Source organism: Scyliorhinus torazame, chromosome 9, assembly GCF_047496885.1.
Source record: "Scyliorhinus torazame isolate Kashiwa2021f chromosome 9, sScyTor2.1, whole genome shotgun sequence".
Classification (NCBI taxonomy): domain Eukaryota; kingdom Metazoa; phylum Chordata; class Chondrichthyes; order Carcharhiniformes; family Scyliorhinidae; genus Scyliorhinus; species Scyliorhinus torazame.
The window spans coordinates 205,411,275-205,428,860 of NC_092715.1; the positions used below are offsets into that span (position 1 = coordinate 205,411,275).

At 45.4% G+C, this 17,586-nt stretch overlaps 1 protein-coding gene across 2 annotated transcripts in view; it reads left to right on the forward strand.

The window, feature by feature from the left end:
• mfhas1 (multifunctional ROCO family signaling regulator 1) overlaps positions 1 to 2,978 on the forward strand; it is a 102,131-nt gene extending 99,153 nt beyond the window's left edge. For both annotated transcript variants that reach the window (XR_011949174.1, XM_072517019.1), the window contains exon 3: positions 1,525 to 2,978. Coding sequence is in view for 1 of the 2 variants with exons in the window: in XM_072517019.1 (XP_072373120.1) it covers positions 1,525 to 1,529 (5 nt within the window). In the remaining variant the exon portion in view is untranslated. The remainder of the gene's footprint in view (positions 1 to 1,524) is intronic.
• The last annotated feature ends 14,608 nt before the right edge of the window (positions 2,979 to 17,586 follow it).

The window sequence follows — 17,586 nt, forward strand, 5'->3', positions numbered from 1 at the left end:
TTTGTTTTTGTAGCCTTCCCAATCTTCTGACTTCCCACTACTCTTTGCCACATTATAGGCTTTCTCTTTTGCTTTGATGCATTCCCTGACTTCCTTTGTCAGCCATGGCTGCCTAATCCCCCTTCTGATAACCTTTCTTTTCTTTGGGATGAACCTCTGCACTGTGTCCTCAATTACTCCCAGAAACTCCTGCCATTGCTGTTCTACTGTCTTTCCCACTAGGCTCTGCTCCCAGTCGATTTTCATCAGTTCCTCCCTCATGCCCCTGTAGTTACCTTTATTTAACTGTAACACCTTTACATCTGATTCTACCTTCTTTCTTTCAAATTGGAGATTGAATTCGACCATATTATGATCACTGCCTCCTAAGTGTTCCCCTTACTTTAAGATCTTTAATCAAGTCTGGCTCATTACATAACACTAAGTCCAGAATGGCCTGTTCCCTCGTGGGCTCCATCACAAGCTGTTCCAAAAAGCCCTCCTGTAAACATTCAATGAATTCCCTTTCCTTGGGTCCACTGGCAGCATTATTTACCCAGTCCACCTGCATATTGAAGTCCCCCATGATCACTGTGACCTTGCCTTTCTGACATGCACTTTCTATTTTGTGGTGCATTTTGGGCCCCTGGTCCTGACCACTGTTAGGAGGCCTGTACATAACTCCCATTATGGTTTTTTTGCCATTGTGGTTCCTTAACTCTACACACACAGACTCCACATCATCTGACCCTATGTCGTTTAGTGCTATTGATTTAATTTCATTCCTAATTAACAAGGCAACCCCGCCCCCTCTGCCCACCTCTCTGTCTTTTCGATAGGTTGTGAATCCCTGGATGTTTAAATGCCAGTCCTGAACCCCCTGCAACCACGTCTCTGTGATGCCTACCACATCATACCTGCCAGTCACAATCTGGGCCACAAGCTCATCTACCTTGTTCCGTACACTGTGCGCATTTAAATATAGCACCTTTAATTCTCTATTGACCGTCCCTTTTTGTTTTCTTAGTGTGGTGGACCTTGGTTTACTGAGCCTTTCCATACACTGTGTCATATTTTGTGAGATGGGGACTATCGGAACCTCTCCCGAGTTCTGTCTTTTCGTGCTTTTTTGTATTCCTAAGCAGCTACGCTTTCCACTGATTACTTCACCTCTTGGTTCCCTGACTTTCCCTTCCCCCCCCAATCTTTAGTTTAAAGTCCTATTGACCACCCTATTTATTCTTTTCGCCAGAACACTGGTCCCAGCTCAGTTCAGGTGGAGACCATCCCAACGGTATAGGTCCCCCCTGTCCCAAAACTGATGCCAGTGTCCCATGAAAAGGAACCCCTCTTTCCCACACCACTCTTTCAGCCACGTGTTAACTTCCCTTATTCTTGCCTCCCTATGCCAATTTGCACGTGGCTCGGGCAGTAATCCGGAGACTATGACCCTTTATGTGGTGTAAGTGCAGCGCAAGAGCTGTTCTCTGGTGTTACACACAAGACTATGTTAAGACTTCTCTTTTTTTTTGTTCTCTTAATCAGGTTGACATTGAGCTGACGTGTTTGTGACCAGTCGTGGAATGTTTATTTGCCTTGGATATGTGGAAGGAAAGCGCTAACCTGCAGATGCTCTTTAACACTGGATTCAAAGCAGCTCCAGGATGGGCACAGGACTTTGGAAATATTGCACCCGATTGCCTGAACGACTAATTGTCTACAGAAAGGATAGGGAGAGGTTTTCCCGTCCACTCTAAGCAGTCCCAATTGGATTTGGAGCAAGGGATTTTCGTCATTTGAAAGCAAGTTCACCTGAATGCACCCATTCTTCCAACAGACAGCGCAGATGGAGGGTGTTCCATGCTTATTTCTGAACGGGTGGCTCCTCAGGGATTTTCTTTTGCAGTGTTTTACTGAAGCCATACTTTCAGTGTTGTCTAATTAGGAATTAAATGCCAAACACAACTGTTTCGCCCTCGAGTCTGGGGCACCGACGTCACGGTGTCTGTGGAAGCACATCAGCACTATTTTGTTTTTTAAACCCACTGAAAGATTTAATTTGGAACTTTCAAGGAACTGTTTGTGCAATACTCGGTGGAACAAAGCAATCCTATTCACTTTTATGTTCATCCTCACAATCATCCTTCTGCTGAATCACAGTTGAACGAGATCTCCAATTGATCCTGATCCATCTGCCAGATCGCCCTACAGACAAAGGATTGGGTCGCAATGTTTCTGTATATTTGTCTGGGGTGTTCATTAAAATGGGATCCTAGGGGATCAAGAGCTGTTTGGAAAAGGCTTTTTATTAACAAAAGTACGATGCATACAACATCTGCATCATTCAGTCTATCTGTACCCTGTCCGTGTGTGTTCTGCCCTTCTCTGTGGGAGCACTCTCATCCCTGGGTCAGTAGATTGTATGTTCGAGCCCTTGAGCACATAATTCAGGCTGCCTCTAAAGTGCAGTGCCGAGGGAATACTACACTGTCGGTTTGTCTTTCAGATGAGATGTTAGACTGAGAACTCTACCTGCCCTCTCTGTTGAAAAGATCTAAAAGCACTATTTGAAGACGAGCAGGGATGTTCTCTTGCTGTTCTGGGCAATGTGCGGCCCTGGATCAACACTACCAAAAAGTATAAAAACCTGTCGTGGGATAGTTGTGGGATCTTGCTGTGTGATGGATATTGCCCATTTTTGCACACAAAATAGTGACTACATTTCAGAAGGTATTCTCTTGAATTCGGGACATTGAGCATGATAAGACAATTTAGAAAGAGACATACTTTCTGATGCAACGGGCTTTTTGAAATTGTGTATCTTCGAAGCCATTTTTAAAATATGTATACATCTGAAAAGGAGGAAAATCAGTGCATTTACAAATCTCCTTTTTTTAATGTGTTGGGAATAGAAAAGCATATTGTGATGGATCAGAAACATTTGCACATCAAGCCCTCTTGGATAAAATGAAACTTATTAAAACGATCAGTGGAAAATTTTCATGCTTCCATTTTGTGATTTGTGCTCTGCAGGCACACAATGTGCAACGATTGAATCAGGTTTACAAGTTTGCCAGTGCTGTAGGAAGTTGCTTTGATAGGTATTGTTTTTAATATTTGTTCCCAGGATGTAATGAGTCTCACAAGACCACATTTCTTACCCCTGCCTAGTTACCATGAAGCCATTGGTTTTACAGCTGAGGTGTTTGTAAGGCCACTTAATAAGACATTGAGTCTTTGAGGTTATGTATCTCATAAAGGCCGGGGGGGGGGGAGTTAGAGGCATGGAGTTAGAGGCATGGATGTCCATGGCTACTAATGCCCTCTTAGGCCCTGGGACCGGAGAACCAATGTATTGGACAACACTGTACAGTGCAACATGAGAAATCAGTGTGCACTAAACAGCAACAACCACACCTAGCAACTGTACTGTCCAACACAGCCAGACAGTTATTTATTTGTTGAAATATTTCAGTGTAATTCTATTGTGCCACCTAAATCACATTGCAGTCCTTGTCTTCCACCTTTTATAATGGGGTTAGTCACTAGTTGACCATTTAACAAATGACAAATTTGACTGCTTGAGAAATGGAAAGTGGATATCTGCAAATCTTCACAAATGAATGATGCATGTATGTAATGCCAGCATGCTCTCTGACTACAGCATAGGCACAAACCAATATTTCGTCAAATGGTAGTTCTACCAATTGGAGCTTCCCTACTGCCACCATGGCTGGCACCAAACCCTGATTTCATGAACACCTGTTTTAATATCCAGTCTGTGGGTTTCTGTTTAATTCACCCTCAGGATATGGGTATCATGAGCATTGCGAACATCTGTTGTCCTTCCCGAGAGTTGCCCTCAAAAAATGTTGCTGGCTGCCTTTTTGAAGCATTGGTTGAGGTTGGCACAACTGAGCTGCTGACTGGACCTCTTCAGAGGTCCAAATTGACAAGGATCTGTAGCCACACATAGACCAGACTGGCAAAGGCAGGTGGGTTTCTTTCCCTAAGGAACATTAGTGAGCCCGTTAAATTTTTATGATAACCTGTATCACTCATCACCAGCGACTTAATATCAATAGTCATAGCCCTTGGCGGAGAGGCGTGCCTGTGGTGAAGCTGGCTTCCTTCTCCTTTTATGATGCTCAGTTTGTTGCTGTAATTGTTCCTCCTTTTTGCCATTTGCTCATTTTACGGGTTGGTCCTGGTTCTAAATTCAAACATGTAACCAGAGGGTGCCCCTTCTATCACGTGACAAGGACTTCTGCAATTGGTGGCAGCCCTGAAACAATTTCTCAGCTTTATACAGATGCTGGTGGATCTCCTGTGCATTCCCACTGTTTCCTGTTTAAATGCCTTTCTTGACGCTGTCCATTTAATCCCATTACTCTTTTTTTATTAATTAAAATACCCAATTCTTTTTTTCCAGTTAAGGGGCAATTTAGTGTGGCCAATCCACCTACCCTGCACATCTTTGGGTTGTGGGGGTGAGACGTACACAAATACAGGGAGAATGTGCAAACTCCACACGGACAATGACCCAGGACCGGGATTGAACCTGGGTCCTCAGCACCGTGAGGCAGCAGTGCTAACCACTGCACCACACTGCCACCCAAATCCCATTACTCTTTAATGGGTTTTGGACTTTACCTTTATCTCTCGACAGGTGCTGTGTGACCCGCTGAGCTTTTTCAACATTTTCTGTTTTAATCGGGGGGCAGCACGGTAGCATTGTGGATAGCACAATTGCTTCACAGCTCCAGGGTCCCAAGTTCGATTCCGGCTTGGGTCACTGGCTGTGCGGTGTCTGCACATCTTCGCGGTGTCTGCACATCTTCCCAGTGTGTGCGTGGGTTTCCTCCGGGTGCTCCGGTTTCCTCCCACAGTCCAAAGATGTGCAGGTTAGGTGGATTGGCCATGATAAATTGCCCTTAGTGTCCAAAATTGCCAGTAGTGTTGGGTGGGGTTACTAGGTTATGGGGATCGGGTGGAGGTGTTGACCTTGGGTCGGGTGTTTTTTTCCAAGAGTCGGTGCAGTCTCGATGGGCCGAATGGCCTCCTTCTGCACTGTAAATTCTATGTTAATCTGTGTTAATTTTCATTGTTTCTGGTCGCTCCAGCTAATGCAAACACTAAATTATAAAATGATGGACTTGTACTGCACAGAAGAAGGTCATTCAGCCCATTGTGCTGCTACTGGTTCTTTGAAAGAGTGATCCAATGAGTCCCACACCCCTATTTCTATGCTAGCCTGCAAATCTTTGTTTTAAGTATATATTCAGTTCTGTTTTTACTATTATAGTTTTTACTATATAGGGGCTGGTTTAGCACAGTGGGCTAAACAGCTGGCTTGTGATGCAGAACAATGCCAGCAGCGCGGGTTCAATTCCCGTACCGGCCTCCCCGAACAGGCGCCGGAATGTGGTGACCAGGGTTTTTTCACCGCAACTTCGTTGAAGCCTACTTGTGACAATAAGTGATTATTATTATTAGTGAATGTACGCAATTGTAATATGTTTGTTACTGTTAGTGAATTTAGCACCAACCTTTTGTCCATGCCTATTTCAGTTTGGGTAGTTCAAAGGCCCAGTACCAACGATCTCGCTGACCCTGCGCTAGCAGTGTTTTTGATTGTGAAGGAAAGGCTTCTCAATTTCCCAAGTATGACTATTAATGGACAAAAGCAATATTGACCGTTGTTTAGAGGTAATGGTCTGAACTTTACTTTATATTCAGCCTTCCTGCTTCCATTCCTGTCATTTGAACGTCTGGTAAGGATCCAGAAGCTGATTAAAATGACCTGAAACAGGGATTGCCAGCGTTGACCTGTGAGGGGTCACAAACAAATAGCGAGAATGATAAGGAAAACCTCATGGGAAAATATTTTGCGGGTCATGACCACTCGCATCTATGTGTTAATACTGATGTTAAAGCCCTTGTCATTTGCTGTGACGTGTTTGTCCTTGAGAAGGGTGAGTTGTAAAATAGGAGTGGAAAATTCGGTTAAAATGTGAACATTGTATTGTCAATGATTATGAATTTAGAATCAATGCATTCCTAACATTCATCCAATTGTTGACATTAGCATAGCTTGATTGAATTTGTTTTCCAAACAACAGGCACTCGAACTGAAGCCCTGACCAGCAGTCCTGAGCACCATTCTTGTAAAGTGTGGAACATGCTGTGATGCAAAATGACTTAATTCTGAACTGCGCAGAGATCTTGGCTATTGCCACTTTCCGTTTAAGACCATGTTCTGTCATCACATTTGAATTATTTGTGGAAAACCTGAATAGGTTTATCCGTATCAGATATCTTCACATCCTCTTTGACCACAGGCGAAGTTTCAGAGGGCTGGAGAATAACCAATGTTGTTCCCTTGTTTGAGAAAGGAGCAGGGATAATCCAGCAAATTATAGGCCGGTGAGCCTGACATCAGTGGTGGGGAAGCTTTTGGAAAAGATACTGAGGGACAGGGCATATGCACATTTGGAGAAAAATGGACCAATTAGTGACAGCCAGCATGGTTTTGTATGGGGAAGGTCATGTCTCACCAACTTGATTGAGTTTTTTGAAGAGGTGACAAAAAAAATGGATGAGGGAAGGGCTGTGGATGTAGTTTATATGGCCTTTAATAAGGCGTTTGACAAGGTCCCACATGGCAGACTGGTACAAAAGCACATTAGCTAGATGGATACAGAACTGGCTTGGTTATAGAAGACAGAGAGTGGCGGTGGAAGAGTGTTTTTCAGAATGGAGATCTGTAGCTAGTGGTGTTCCGCAGAATCAGTGTTGAAACTTCTGTTGTTTGTAGTATATATAAGTGATCTGGAGGAAAATGTGGGTGGTCTGATTAGTAAGTTTGCGACCGCCATGAAGATTGGCGGAGCTGCTGATAGTGCTGATAGAGGATTGTCAGAGGATACAACAGGATATGGATAGATTGGAGAATTGGGCACAGAAATGACAAATGTGAGGTGATGCATTTTGGAAGATCAAATTTAGGTATGAATTATACTGTAAATGGCAGAACCCTTGGGAAAATTAACATACAGAGGGATCTGAGCATGCATGTCCACAGTTCCCTAAAAGTGGCAACACAGGTAGCCAAGGTGATTAAGAAGGCATATGGCATGCTTGCCTTCATCAGCTGTACAGCATTGAGTACAGGAGTTGGGAAGTCATGTTGCAGCTACATAAAACCTTGGTTAGACTGCATTTGGAGTATCGTGTGTAGTTCGCGTCACCACATTATCAGTAGGACTTGGAAGCTTTGGTGACAGTGCAAAGAAGGTTCACCAGGATTTTGCCTGGTTGCAAGGGTGTTGACTCTGAGGAGAGGTTGAATAAACTGGGATTATTTTCACTGGAAAGACCGAGGCAGCGAGAAGACCTAATAGAGGTCTACAAAATTATGAGAGGCTTAGACAGAGTGGCTAGTCAGAGGCTTTTTCCAAGGATGGAAGTGTCAATTACAAGGGAGCACAGGTTCAAGGTGAGAGGGGGAAAGTTTAAGGGAGTATGCGGGGTAAGCTTTTCACGCAGCGAGTGGTGGGTGTTTGGAGCCAGAGGATGTGGTGGAAGCAGGCACATTGCAACATTTAAGAGGCATCTGGATGGGTACGTGAATAGGGAGGAAATAGAGGGATGTGGACCGAATAAGGGCAGAATTCTTTTTTAAAATTAGGGCATCATGATCATCACAGGCTTGGAGGGCCGAAGGGTAAGAAGTCTTACAACACCAGGTTAAAGTCCAACAGGCTTGTTTCGAATTACTAGCTTTCGGAGCACTGCTTCTTCTTCAGGTGAATGAAGGGGTAGGTTCTGCAAGTGTCCCAGGATGTTGCTGTTATGTACACTCTGGGAAGCATGGCACACAAGTGCATAATACGCAGTGGTGGTCGCACATGAATTGACCATTCAGGGAGTAGAACGTTAATGAAGGGCACTCCCTGATGCCCTGGTGTGTGCAAGACGACATGCATGCTATCTAATACCCCTGGACCTGGGGCATCCCAGTGATGGCAGAGAATCCTGCAGCCCAGGCATCTTGGTGGGCCTGTTCCAGCTCAAAGTTGATAAAGTCTCATTCCTGGGCAAACAGGGCATCCATGACCTCAGGGTTCACTTTGGGGCTGTTGTTTGGGAAATGCCGCACAAGTCCCCGCTCGAGTCTGGAATGACACGGTTGCATAGAAATTCAAGGCTGCGGTGACCTTCGTGGCCACCGGGAGCAGATGTCCTCCTCCACGGGGTGCCAAGTCCACAAGGACATGGCACGGGTGCCGCACTGTCTCTGTTGAGATGGAGTCTCTTGCGGCACATGCTGTCCATCATCTCAAAAGACCAATGACACTTGAACGCCTTGGCAGTCACTGGTGTCCCCTCTGGGTTCCTCCTCGGCCTGATAGGCGGACGGGCCTTCAGGGTGAGCGGCAGCCCCCTGCTCATGGGGTGCCGTTTCCAGCCTCCATCGACACTGCTGCTGCCTTCTCCGGCGTCTGCCTGCATCAATTGCCATCAGCATCGTGAAGGCAGCCTCTGCAGCACAGACATAATCAGCTATATTGTTATATCTTTAAGGAATTGGAGAAGGAGCGAGACCGACAATCAGTTAGGGTTCCACCCTGGGACCCTCAAATCCCCCAAGCTTTCCCTACCCTTGCATGTTCCACCTTCTCTCAGAGTGCCTTCCATCAAGCCAGCTGTGCTGGAAAACCTTATTCTGCAGACTGACCCAGACCCCTGCTGGGAACATTGGTGGGACCGTGCTCAGGTGCCCTCCCTTGACCTGCACACTTACCTTATGGTCACGGGGATATCTCCAGTGCCAAAGCCCAACTCTTGAGTGTTTGATTGTTGGTTGCTGCCTCTATCGTGCTGACCTTTCCAGAGTTCAGGCACAGTGTGCAGGCTTCAAAGTTTGATTGAAATGCGATGCAATAATCATCGTCTGAGAAATGGCACGTCTACCTACAAGAAGCCACGAGCAAAAATGGTCAACAGTAACAAAGATTAAAAAATCAACTAGGTAACATTCCACATATCACACTAACAATTAATCAACAAGGAAACGTCACCGTTCCACATGAAATGAAATGAAAATCGCTTATTGTCACAAGTAGGCTTCAAATGAAGTTACTGTGAAAAGCCCCTAGTCACCACATTCCGGCGCTTGTTCGGGGAGGCTGTAACCAATACAAAGCTATATCAGCTCATTTTCACAAAAAAATAAACGCACAATATTATCCCTCTCAGATTCCTCAACAGAATTGGAGGCTAAGTCTGAGGATGTGTTATCTTGTTCAGAACTTTGTCGTAGAAATGATCTGTTCAGCAATGCTTTGCTTGTTTCGCGTATCAGTTCGGTCATTCGCCGTCAGTGAGCTGCAGTTGTGCATCCCCATATTCCACCGGCACTCAAGGTGCAGTTGAACATCCTTGACTTCCAATGTGTTTAACCCATGGTGACGTGCCAGTTACATGCAACACTCACCATACCAGCAACAAAAACAACAGCAATCCGCAAAAGTATTTCATCAACATATTCATCAGGTTGCTCATTTGCACCAGGTCCCACAGCGCCTTTTTGCTTCCAAGCTGATTGCCTTCTGGACTCATACCTCCCCCTGAGCCCGGTGTTCCAGGTAGCAGCAAACTGTCTGCAGCACCACTTGAGAATATTTTGTTTTTAAACGGTCAACAGTACCTTTATGCAAAAAGATGTAAACAAACTTCTTAGCAGTCCATAAATCATGCTAACCATTATTTTGTAAAATTTTAAAGTATCCAATTATTATTTGTTCCAATTAAGGGCCAACTTAGTGTGGCCAATCCATCTACCCTGCACATCTTTTGGGTTGTGGGGGTGAGACTCTCGCAGACATGGGGAGAATGTGCAATGAAGTTACTGTGAAAGGCCCCTAGTCGCCACATTCCGGCGCCTGTTCTGGTACACAGAGGGAGAATTCAGAATGTCCAAATTACCTAATAGCACATTTTTCAGGACTTTTAAAAAATATATATAAATTTAGAGTATCCAATTCATTTTTTTCAATTAAGGGGAAATTTAGCGTGGCTAATCCACCTACCCTGCACATCTTTGCATGGGTTTCGCCCCCACAACCCAAACAAGGGGGGAATACGTAAACTCCACACGGACAGTGACCCAGGGCCGGGACATCGGTGCCGTGAGGCAGCAGTGCTAACCACTGCACACCCATGCCACTCCTATGCTAACCTTTAATAAACAAGGCTTTGTGCCATACACAGACAGTACCTTTCTGTTACAGAATATCAGTGCAAACACAAAACTATAACAGTTCATTCGTACAAAGAAAATCAACACACTGTATTCCCCCATGCAGGTCCTCAACAGAATGGAGGATCCTTGCTGTGCGATCATTTTACATATCATTTCTGTCCATGAGTCTCTGTTGTTAAGGCCTTCCCATACAGCCTAATTTAATTGGAACCAAAGCTCGGTATCCACATGTTCCACTGCCGTTCAAAGTACAGTAAAACAGCCTTGACGTCCAGCATGTTTGACTCGCGGTGATGTGGTAGTCAACATGCAGCACTCACCACACTCAATAAAATCACCAGTAATCTGCAAAAGCATCTCTTCAACACGTTCATCAAGTTGCTCATTCGGTTTGATCTGCCTCTCACTCTCCTTACTGCAGCTCCCATCAATAGATTCCCCAGCAATGGGAAAACAATTGCTATTGGAGAATCCTGCAGACAGCCCCCAGGCAGTTGAGACTGCAAGCAGTAACAAACACAACCTGCAGCATCACTTGAGAATATTTTGTTTATTAAATCGTCAACAATACCTTAATACAAAAAAGATAAAAACAAAACTACTGAACATCCATCTATCACGCAAACCAAGGAAAAAGCACCGTGCCACACAAGCACATCGCTACAAGATATTGGTACAAACACCAAGCTACAACAGTGTATTTATACAAAGAAAACCAAATGCACGTTAAACATTAAACAGTCAACAGTACAATAAAGTCACCAACAATCTAAAAGCATTTCTTCAACACCTTCACAAGTTGCTGAGTTGAATTTGATCCGCCGCCTATTCCCCCTCTCCAGCACCTGGAGTAGGTCATCTTACTTCCTCCCTTTCCTTGCTCCAGGCCACAGAATCAAAAGAGGCGGCAGCAAACCAATACACAGCCTCCAGGTAGCCGCAACAGCATTTGGGTCACTCCGCCTCCCTTTCTCTTCACCCCTGCCCCCCCCCCCCCCCCCCCCAATCCAGAAGCTCTCAACAGTAGACCCTCAAAGACGTGAATAATCAGACTGGAAAGTCACAATAACACAGAGCACACCAGAAGAGTGAAAAAGCATCTCGTTCCCCCTCTCCAGAATGGGCAGCACATCATCTCACTCCCTCCTTTTCCTTGCCCCAGGCTACAGAAGCAAAAGAGGTGGCAGCAAGCAAACACACATCACCCAGGCATTAAACTTTGAACAGTCAACAGTACGATAAAGTCACCAGCAATCTGCAAAAACAGTTCTTCAATACCTCAAGCATGTTGCTCAGTCACATCGATCCGCCGCTCTTCCCCTTCTCCAGCACCTGGAACAGGTCATCTTACTTCCTCTCTTTCCTTGCTCAAGGCCACAGAAGTAAAAGAGGTGGCAGCAAACAGACTCAAGCCTGCAGGCAGCTGCATTTGCATTATCCACTACTCTCTCTCCTTCCTGCAGCTCCCAGCAGTAGATTCCCAACACTGGAATATCACACTGGAAAGTCACACTGACATAGAGCATGAGAAGAAAGCACACCCTTCCGCTTCTCCAGCACTAGTGACAAGTCTAGTTGCACCCTCCCGTTCCTTACTCCAGGCCACAGAAGCAAAAAGGGGCTTCGGCAGACTAACACACAGCCTCCATCCAAGCAGTAAACATTGCAATAATTCTCTCCCCCTCCCGTAGCTGTAGCAGAAGACTTGTATCAAGGAAAGTCATTCAAGCGCATCATAACAAAACATTGGAAAGTCACACCGACAGAGAGCACGGCAGAAGAGAAAAAGACCATACCTTTCCCTTCACCAGCACTGGCAGTAGATCACCCTACTGCTACCCTTTCCCTTGCTCCAAGCCACAGAAACAAGGGGATGTGTGTCTTTGTGAAAGGATCAAGAAAGGGCACTGATTTAATGTAATTAGTAAAATTAGTGTCCACACCCTAGCATGATATGGGGCTTGGAGGGGAATTTGTAACTGGTGATATCGTCCCCAATGTGTCTCTTACCCTTGGTCGCTAGGTGGTAGAGGTTGAGATTGGAAGATGCTATTGACACTTGGTGAGTTACTGCAGTGCATCTTGTACATGGTGTGCACTGCAGCCTTGGTGCATTGGTGATGGAGAGGGTGAATACTTAAAGGGTGCCATCATCTTCCTTGAGCTGTTGCTGTTCAGCCAAGACTCTGGAATTTACCCAAGAATGTGAAAAAACTTTCAGCTATATCCTAGTCATAAATCTAACCGCACTTTCTCCAAATAAGAAACAATGCGTTGGAAGACTGAAAGAGCTTACATTTATGGAGCACTTTTCGTGAACCACAAGACATTGGAAAGCACTTCACAGCTGCATAAATAGTTTTAGTAGGTTGGTTACTGCTGTAATGCATGAAACACAACAGCCAATTGGTGTACAGCTGAGTTCTACGAACAGCAATGAAAGGACGACCAACCTATTCCTTTACTGATGCTCATTGAGGGATAAATGTTGGGCAGGACACGGGGAAGAACTCCCCTGTTCCTCTCTGAATGGTGTCATGGGAGTTTACAGTCCTGAGAGAGCAGATAGGGCCTTGGTTTAATGTTGTCTCCAAAGGACAGCATCTCCCCCCTGAGTACTGCACAGCTAGATGCAGCCTGGATCATGCACTCAAGTCTCAGGGCTGGAACTTGAACCCACAACTTTCCGTCTCAGAGGTGATAGTGAACCAAAGCTGACGGAAATCCTTCAGCAAACAATCAAGCAATATCTGCTCACTGGTGCTCAGCTCTGCCAGAAGCACTTGGCTCATCACAGCTTCAATCTTGACATGCAGGTGGGAATTGCTGCCCTGAATATGAAGAATGCTTTCGACTGGGCCTGGCATCAAAAAGTGCTTTCAAAAGCTAAGATCAATAGAAAAAGCTTCCAGTGGCTAGAATCATGATTATCCTCAGCCTTAACATTTTTAATGCATCACTGTCCAAAGTAGGGCTTTCCTCCACTATCTGTCCCCAATCTCGCACTTCTATCTCCTTCCTCTGACCTCTGCATCCATCCTTCCCATGGCCTTACTAGTGACATAAGCTATTGTAATCTCCCCATTTTGTCCCATCTTTAAAAACCTCCCTGAAAGCATTTTTTGGCCCACAGTTTGGTCATCTCTCCTAAATCTCACGCCTTTATTACCACAGTTTCTTTCCTTTCATCTATTTATTTCCTCTCTCCTGGGAATGTTTTCCATCGTAAAAGCCTGATATAAAGGAGAGTTGTTCAACCTGCGACCCATGGGCCACATAAGGCCCATCCCAGCCCCACTAAACTGACACCCAAATCAGGTAGTTTAACTCCACTTTTGCTTATATTTCTCATTTGCTAGTTGGCTGTGTAAATAGGCTTTGAAAAGATTATTCATAACACTATTGCCTCATTGGTAGACAAATCAGAGCATTGAGATCTGTTAGTATCAACAGCTTGAGATATTTGCAGAAAGAGTGGGAACAAGTCTATAAACTGTATACGCAACCCCTGCACAAAGCAATAAGTCTAATACGGTTAGTGTTGGCATCTCTGCTTGGATGTACTGTGGATAGTGACTTCCCATAGCCCGTGGTCAGTCCTTTCCAGAGCTGTTTAGCACAAGAAGCGATTTGTATACTCTTTTTAAAATTGTTTTCTCATTGGTAATTTCCAACCAAGGCCATAGCTGGTGACACAGAAACAATGGGCTGAATGGCCTCCTTCTCTGCTGTAAGATTCTACTACATCTATTGGGCTCAGGCGCTCAGTGACATTGAACAATCCTGTGTTCGCAATCTCAGGTCTATGGTGGACACAGAGTCCCACAGTGCAGAGCACCAAAGAAAAGTCCCAACCTGTATAAAAGCTCTGCCCAACAACTAAACTGAATGAATCTTCCTTGTGCCTGCACTGTCAGGCATGGTGGAGATCGATGGTCAGTGTGAAATTAAATACGGGAGCTCTGTTTTAGTTTCAATTGGTCCCTTGATTTGGCTGGGCCAATAAGCCCAATTAATAGTTCTTTGGTAGTATAGAACTTGAAAAAAGACATGTTGTTGAAACTTTTTGTCTTGTACTCATCAGGATAATTCACAAGAATACCAAATGTAAAGTGAACAACATCATGAGAAGAGAGGACCCCTCAAAGTATAAATCGTTGTTTCCTTTACATTTGGTATTCTTGTGAATTGTTCTGATGAGTACAAGACAAAAAGCTTCCACAACATGTGTTTTTTTCCAGCAATACTCAATCTCAACTAATTTACAGATGTGGAGAGGAAAGAAAAATAAACGAAAACAAATCCCCAGTCCCATGGCAACTGAGTCTGAATATATGACCCTTGCACTCATTTTAATGAATCTCTCCAGGAATTCAGTAGACAAACTAGCAGACAATCTCCCTGGAGTTTAATCTCCAATTTCTAGGGGCTCCAGCACTTTTGGAATGGTTAGGAAACCCTACCCTTGGCCATTGCACTGAATCAATTAAATGAAACTCTTGCATCACATCAAACAGCACAGGGGCTATGTGACCTGCCCTGTCTGCTTTCATCTGTATACGGCACTGAAGCTTCAAGTTAGCAAGGAGAACTCTGTCTTGGCATGAGTGCTTGCGTGTCTTTTGTTCCCCCATTCGCCCGTCCCACTCTGTCCCTTGCAAGTATGGACAGAACCCCAGCCCCCAATATAAGATACATCCCTAAAATATCCCACAGTCTATAAAATGTAATCTCGATGGTAGCTGAGAAAACAAACGTTCATTGTACACTGTGAATCAAATTAATGTTAATGGAAAGAAGGGAGGCATGGAATTTTTGGCTGGAGTTGACTTGTCACAATTGCAACACACTGCAACAAGCGAGTGATTCAGAAAGTTGCTGCCATGGAGACCATAACAAACCAGAGTAAAGCTGGGTTAATCATCCCTTCTGAAAATCCCACGTTCTGAGTGCACAGTTTGGAAGAAAGCTCTGGATTCAGGCTGCATATCCAGGGAATCGGAATCTATTCTACAGGGCACCACAGTTTGTGTACGTCAAACATATGACCTGAAATGTAAACAGCAGTTTTATATATGAACATATTTTCATTGTCTTGAGATGCCGATCTCTTCGGGAGCAGAGGGTCACATTGGAGTGGGTGTTGACACTTCAGTAAAATGGCTGCCTGATTCAGGTGAAGCTGTGGATTACACGCCCAGAAGAAGAAACTCTTCGTACCTGCAGAGGTAAGGATAGAAAATCAGGTTTGCTGTGCCCATTGCAACAACATCTTCTGTTTATATAGCAACTTTAACATAATAAAATGACCCAAGGCATTATAAAACAAAATATGACACTGAGCCACAAAAGGAGATGTTAGGACAGGTAACTAAAAACTTGGTCAAAGGGATGGTATCTTAAAGGAGGAAGGTGAAGTAGAGGCATAGAGTGGTGGAGGGAAGGATTTCCAGAGCTTAGGAAGAGGCAGCTGACGACATGGCCACCAATGGTAGAGCGAAATTGGAGATGCCAAGAGGGGCACAGCTTTCTTGGAAGTTGCAAGACTGGAAGAGATTACGAGATAGGGAGTGACCAGGCTTTGCAGGGTGTGAAAATGGGGCTGAAGGTGTAGGTATAGGTTGGCGAGAGTTTGAGTGCTGGATGAACGTGATTTGGCGTAAGTTAGGACAGGGGCAGCAGAGTTTTAGAGAATCTCAATGTTTTGGACAGTAGAATGTGAGCGTCCAGTCAGAAATGTGTTAGATTTATCAAGGCTGGAGATAACAAAGACATGGATGAGGATTCAGCAGCAGGTGAAATGATCGGTGTGGAAATCAGGCAACGTTATGATGGTGTGGGCACATGCCTGAAAGCTCATAGAATCATAGAAACCCTACAGTGCGGAAGGAGGCCATTCGGCCCATCGAGTCTGCACCAACTCTTCGAAAGACCATCCTACCTAGACCCAATCCCCCGCCCTATTCCTCCAACTCCACTCTAAAGGGCAATTTATCATGCCCAATCCACCTAACCTACACAACTGAGGGAGGAAACCAGAGCACCCAGAGGAGAAAGACATGGGGAGAAAGTGCAAACTCTACACAGTCACCCAAGAACGGAATTGAACTTGGGGTCCCTAGTGCTGTGAGGCTGTAGTGCTAACCACTGTGCCACCATGCCACCCTCAGGGTCAAATATGGCACCAAGGTTGTGAACGGTCTGGTTAATCCTCAGACATTTTTCTGGGGGGAGGATGTAGTTGACAGTTAGGGACCAGCGCTTGTGACCAATGACAATCAGTGGGATTCTCCATCCCGGAATGCCCGGTATGCGTTCCCTGATGGGGGAAAATCGGGTCCCCGCCCGATGCACTGACCACCCCCCACCCCCACCCCCGATTCTCTGGGTCCCCGCGGCCGGGAATTACATGGGCGCGGATCACTTGTGGTTTTTACCAGCGTGGCCCTGATATGGTGGACCTTGCGGTGGGCCAAGGGGGCAATGGTTGCCCCCTTGGCCCACCATGCCAGGGCCACGTTGGTACAGCCCATTCGAGGGCCCCCCCAAAAATGCATTGCCTTCCCACGCCTCGTCTACCAGAACTCCCCCCCCAACCCCTCCACTGCCACCTCTCTCCCTGCAATAAGGGGACACCTCACAGGGGCCCCTGCAACAGGGGCATCGAGGCAATTTGGGGATGCGGAGCTGCTGTGTGGAGGGGCGGGGTCGAGGCCAATTTGCGTTGCTCTGGGAAAATCCTTTTTTATTCTTTTATGAGATGTGGGTGTCACTGGCTGGGCCAGAATTTATTGTCCATCTGTAACTAGCTTAAGAAAGTGGTGATGAGCTGCCTTCTTGAACCACCGTAGTCCATGTGGTGTAGGTACACCCACAGTGCTATTGGGGATGGATTCTCATGATCTTAATCCAGCACTAGTTGTACGGCAGATGGTGGTGTTTCCAAATACCTGATGACCTTCCTGGTTGCAGGTTTGGAAGGTGCTGTCAAAGTAGGATTGGTGCGTTCCTGCAGTGCATTTTGTTGATGGCACACACAGCTGTTAATGTGCATCAGTGGTGGAATGAGTGAATGTTTAAGTTGGTAGTTGGGGTGCCCATCAATCAAACTGTTCTGTCCTGGATGGTGGCAAGCTTCTTGAGTGTTGTTGGAGCTGCAGTCATGCAGACAAGGGGAGGATATTCCATCACACTCCTGACTTGTGCCTTGTAGATGGTGGACAGACCTTTGGGAGGAAGGAAGTGAGTTACTTGCCACATAATTTCCAGCCTTTGACTGTTCTTGTCACCCACAGTATGTATATGGTTAGTCCAGTTCAGTTTCTGGTCAATGGTAACCC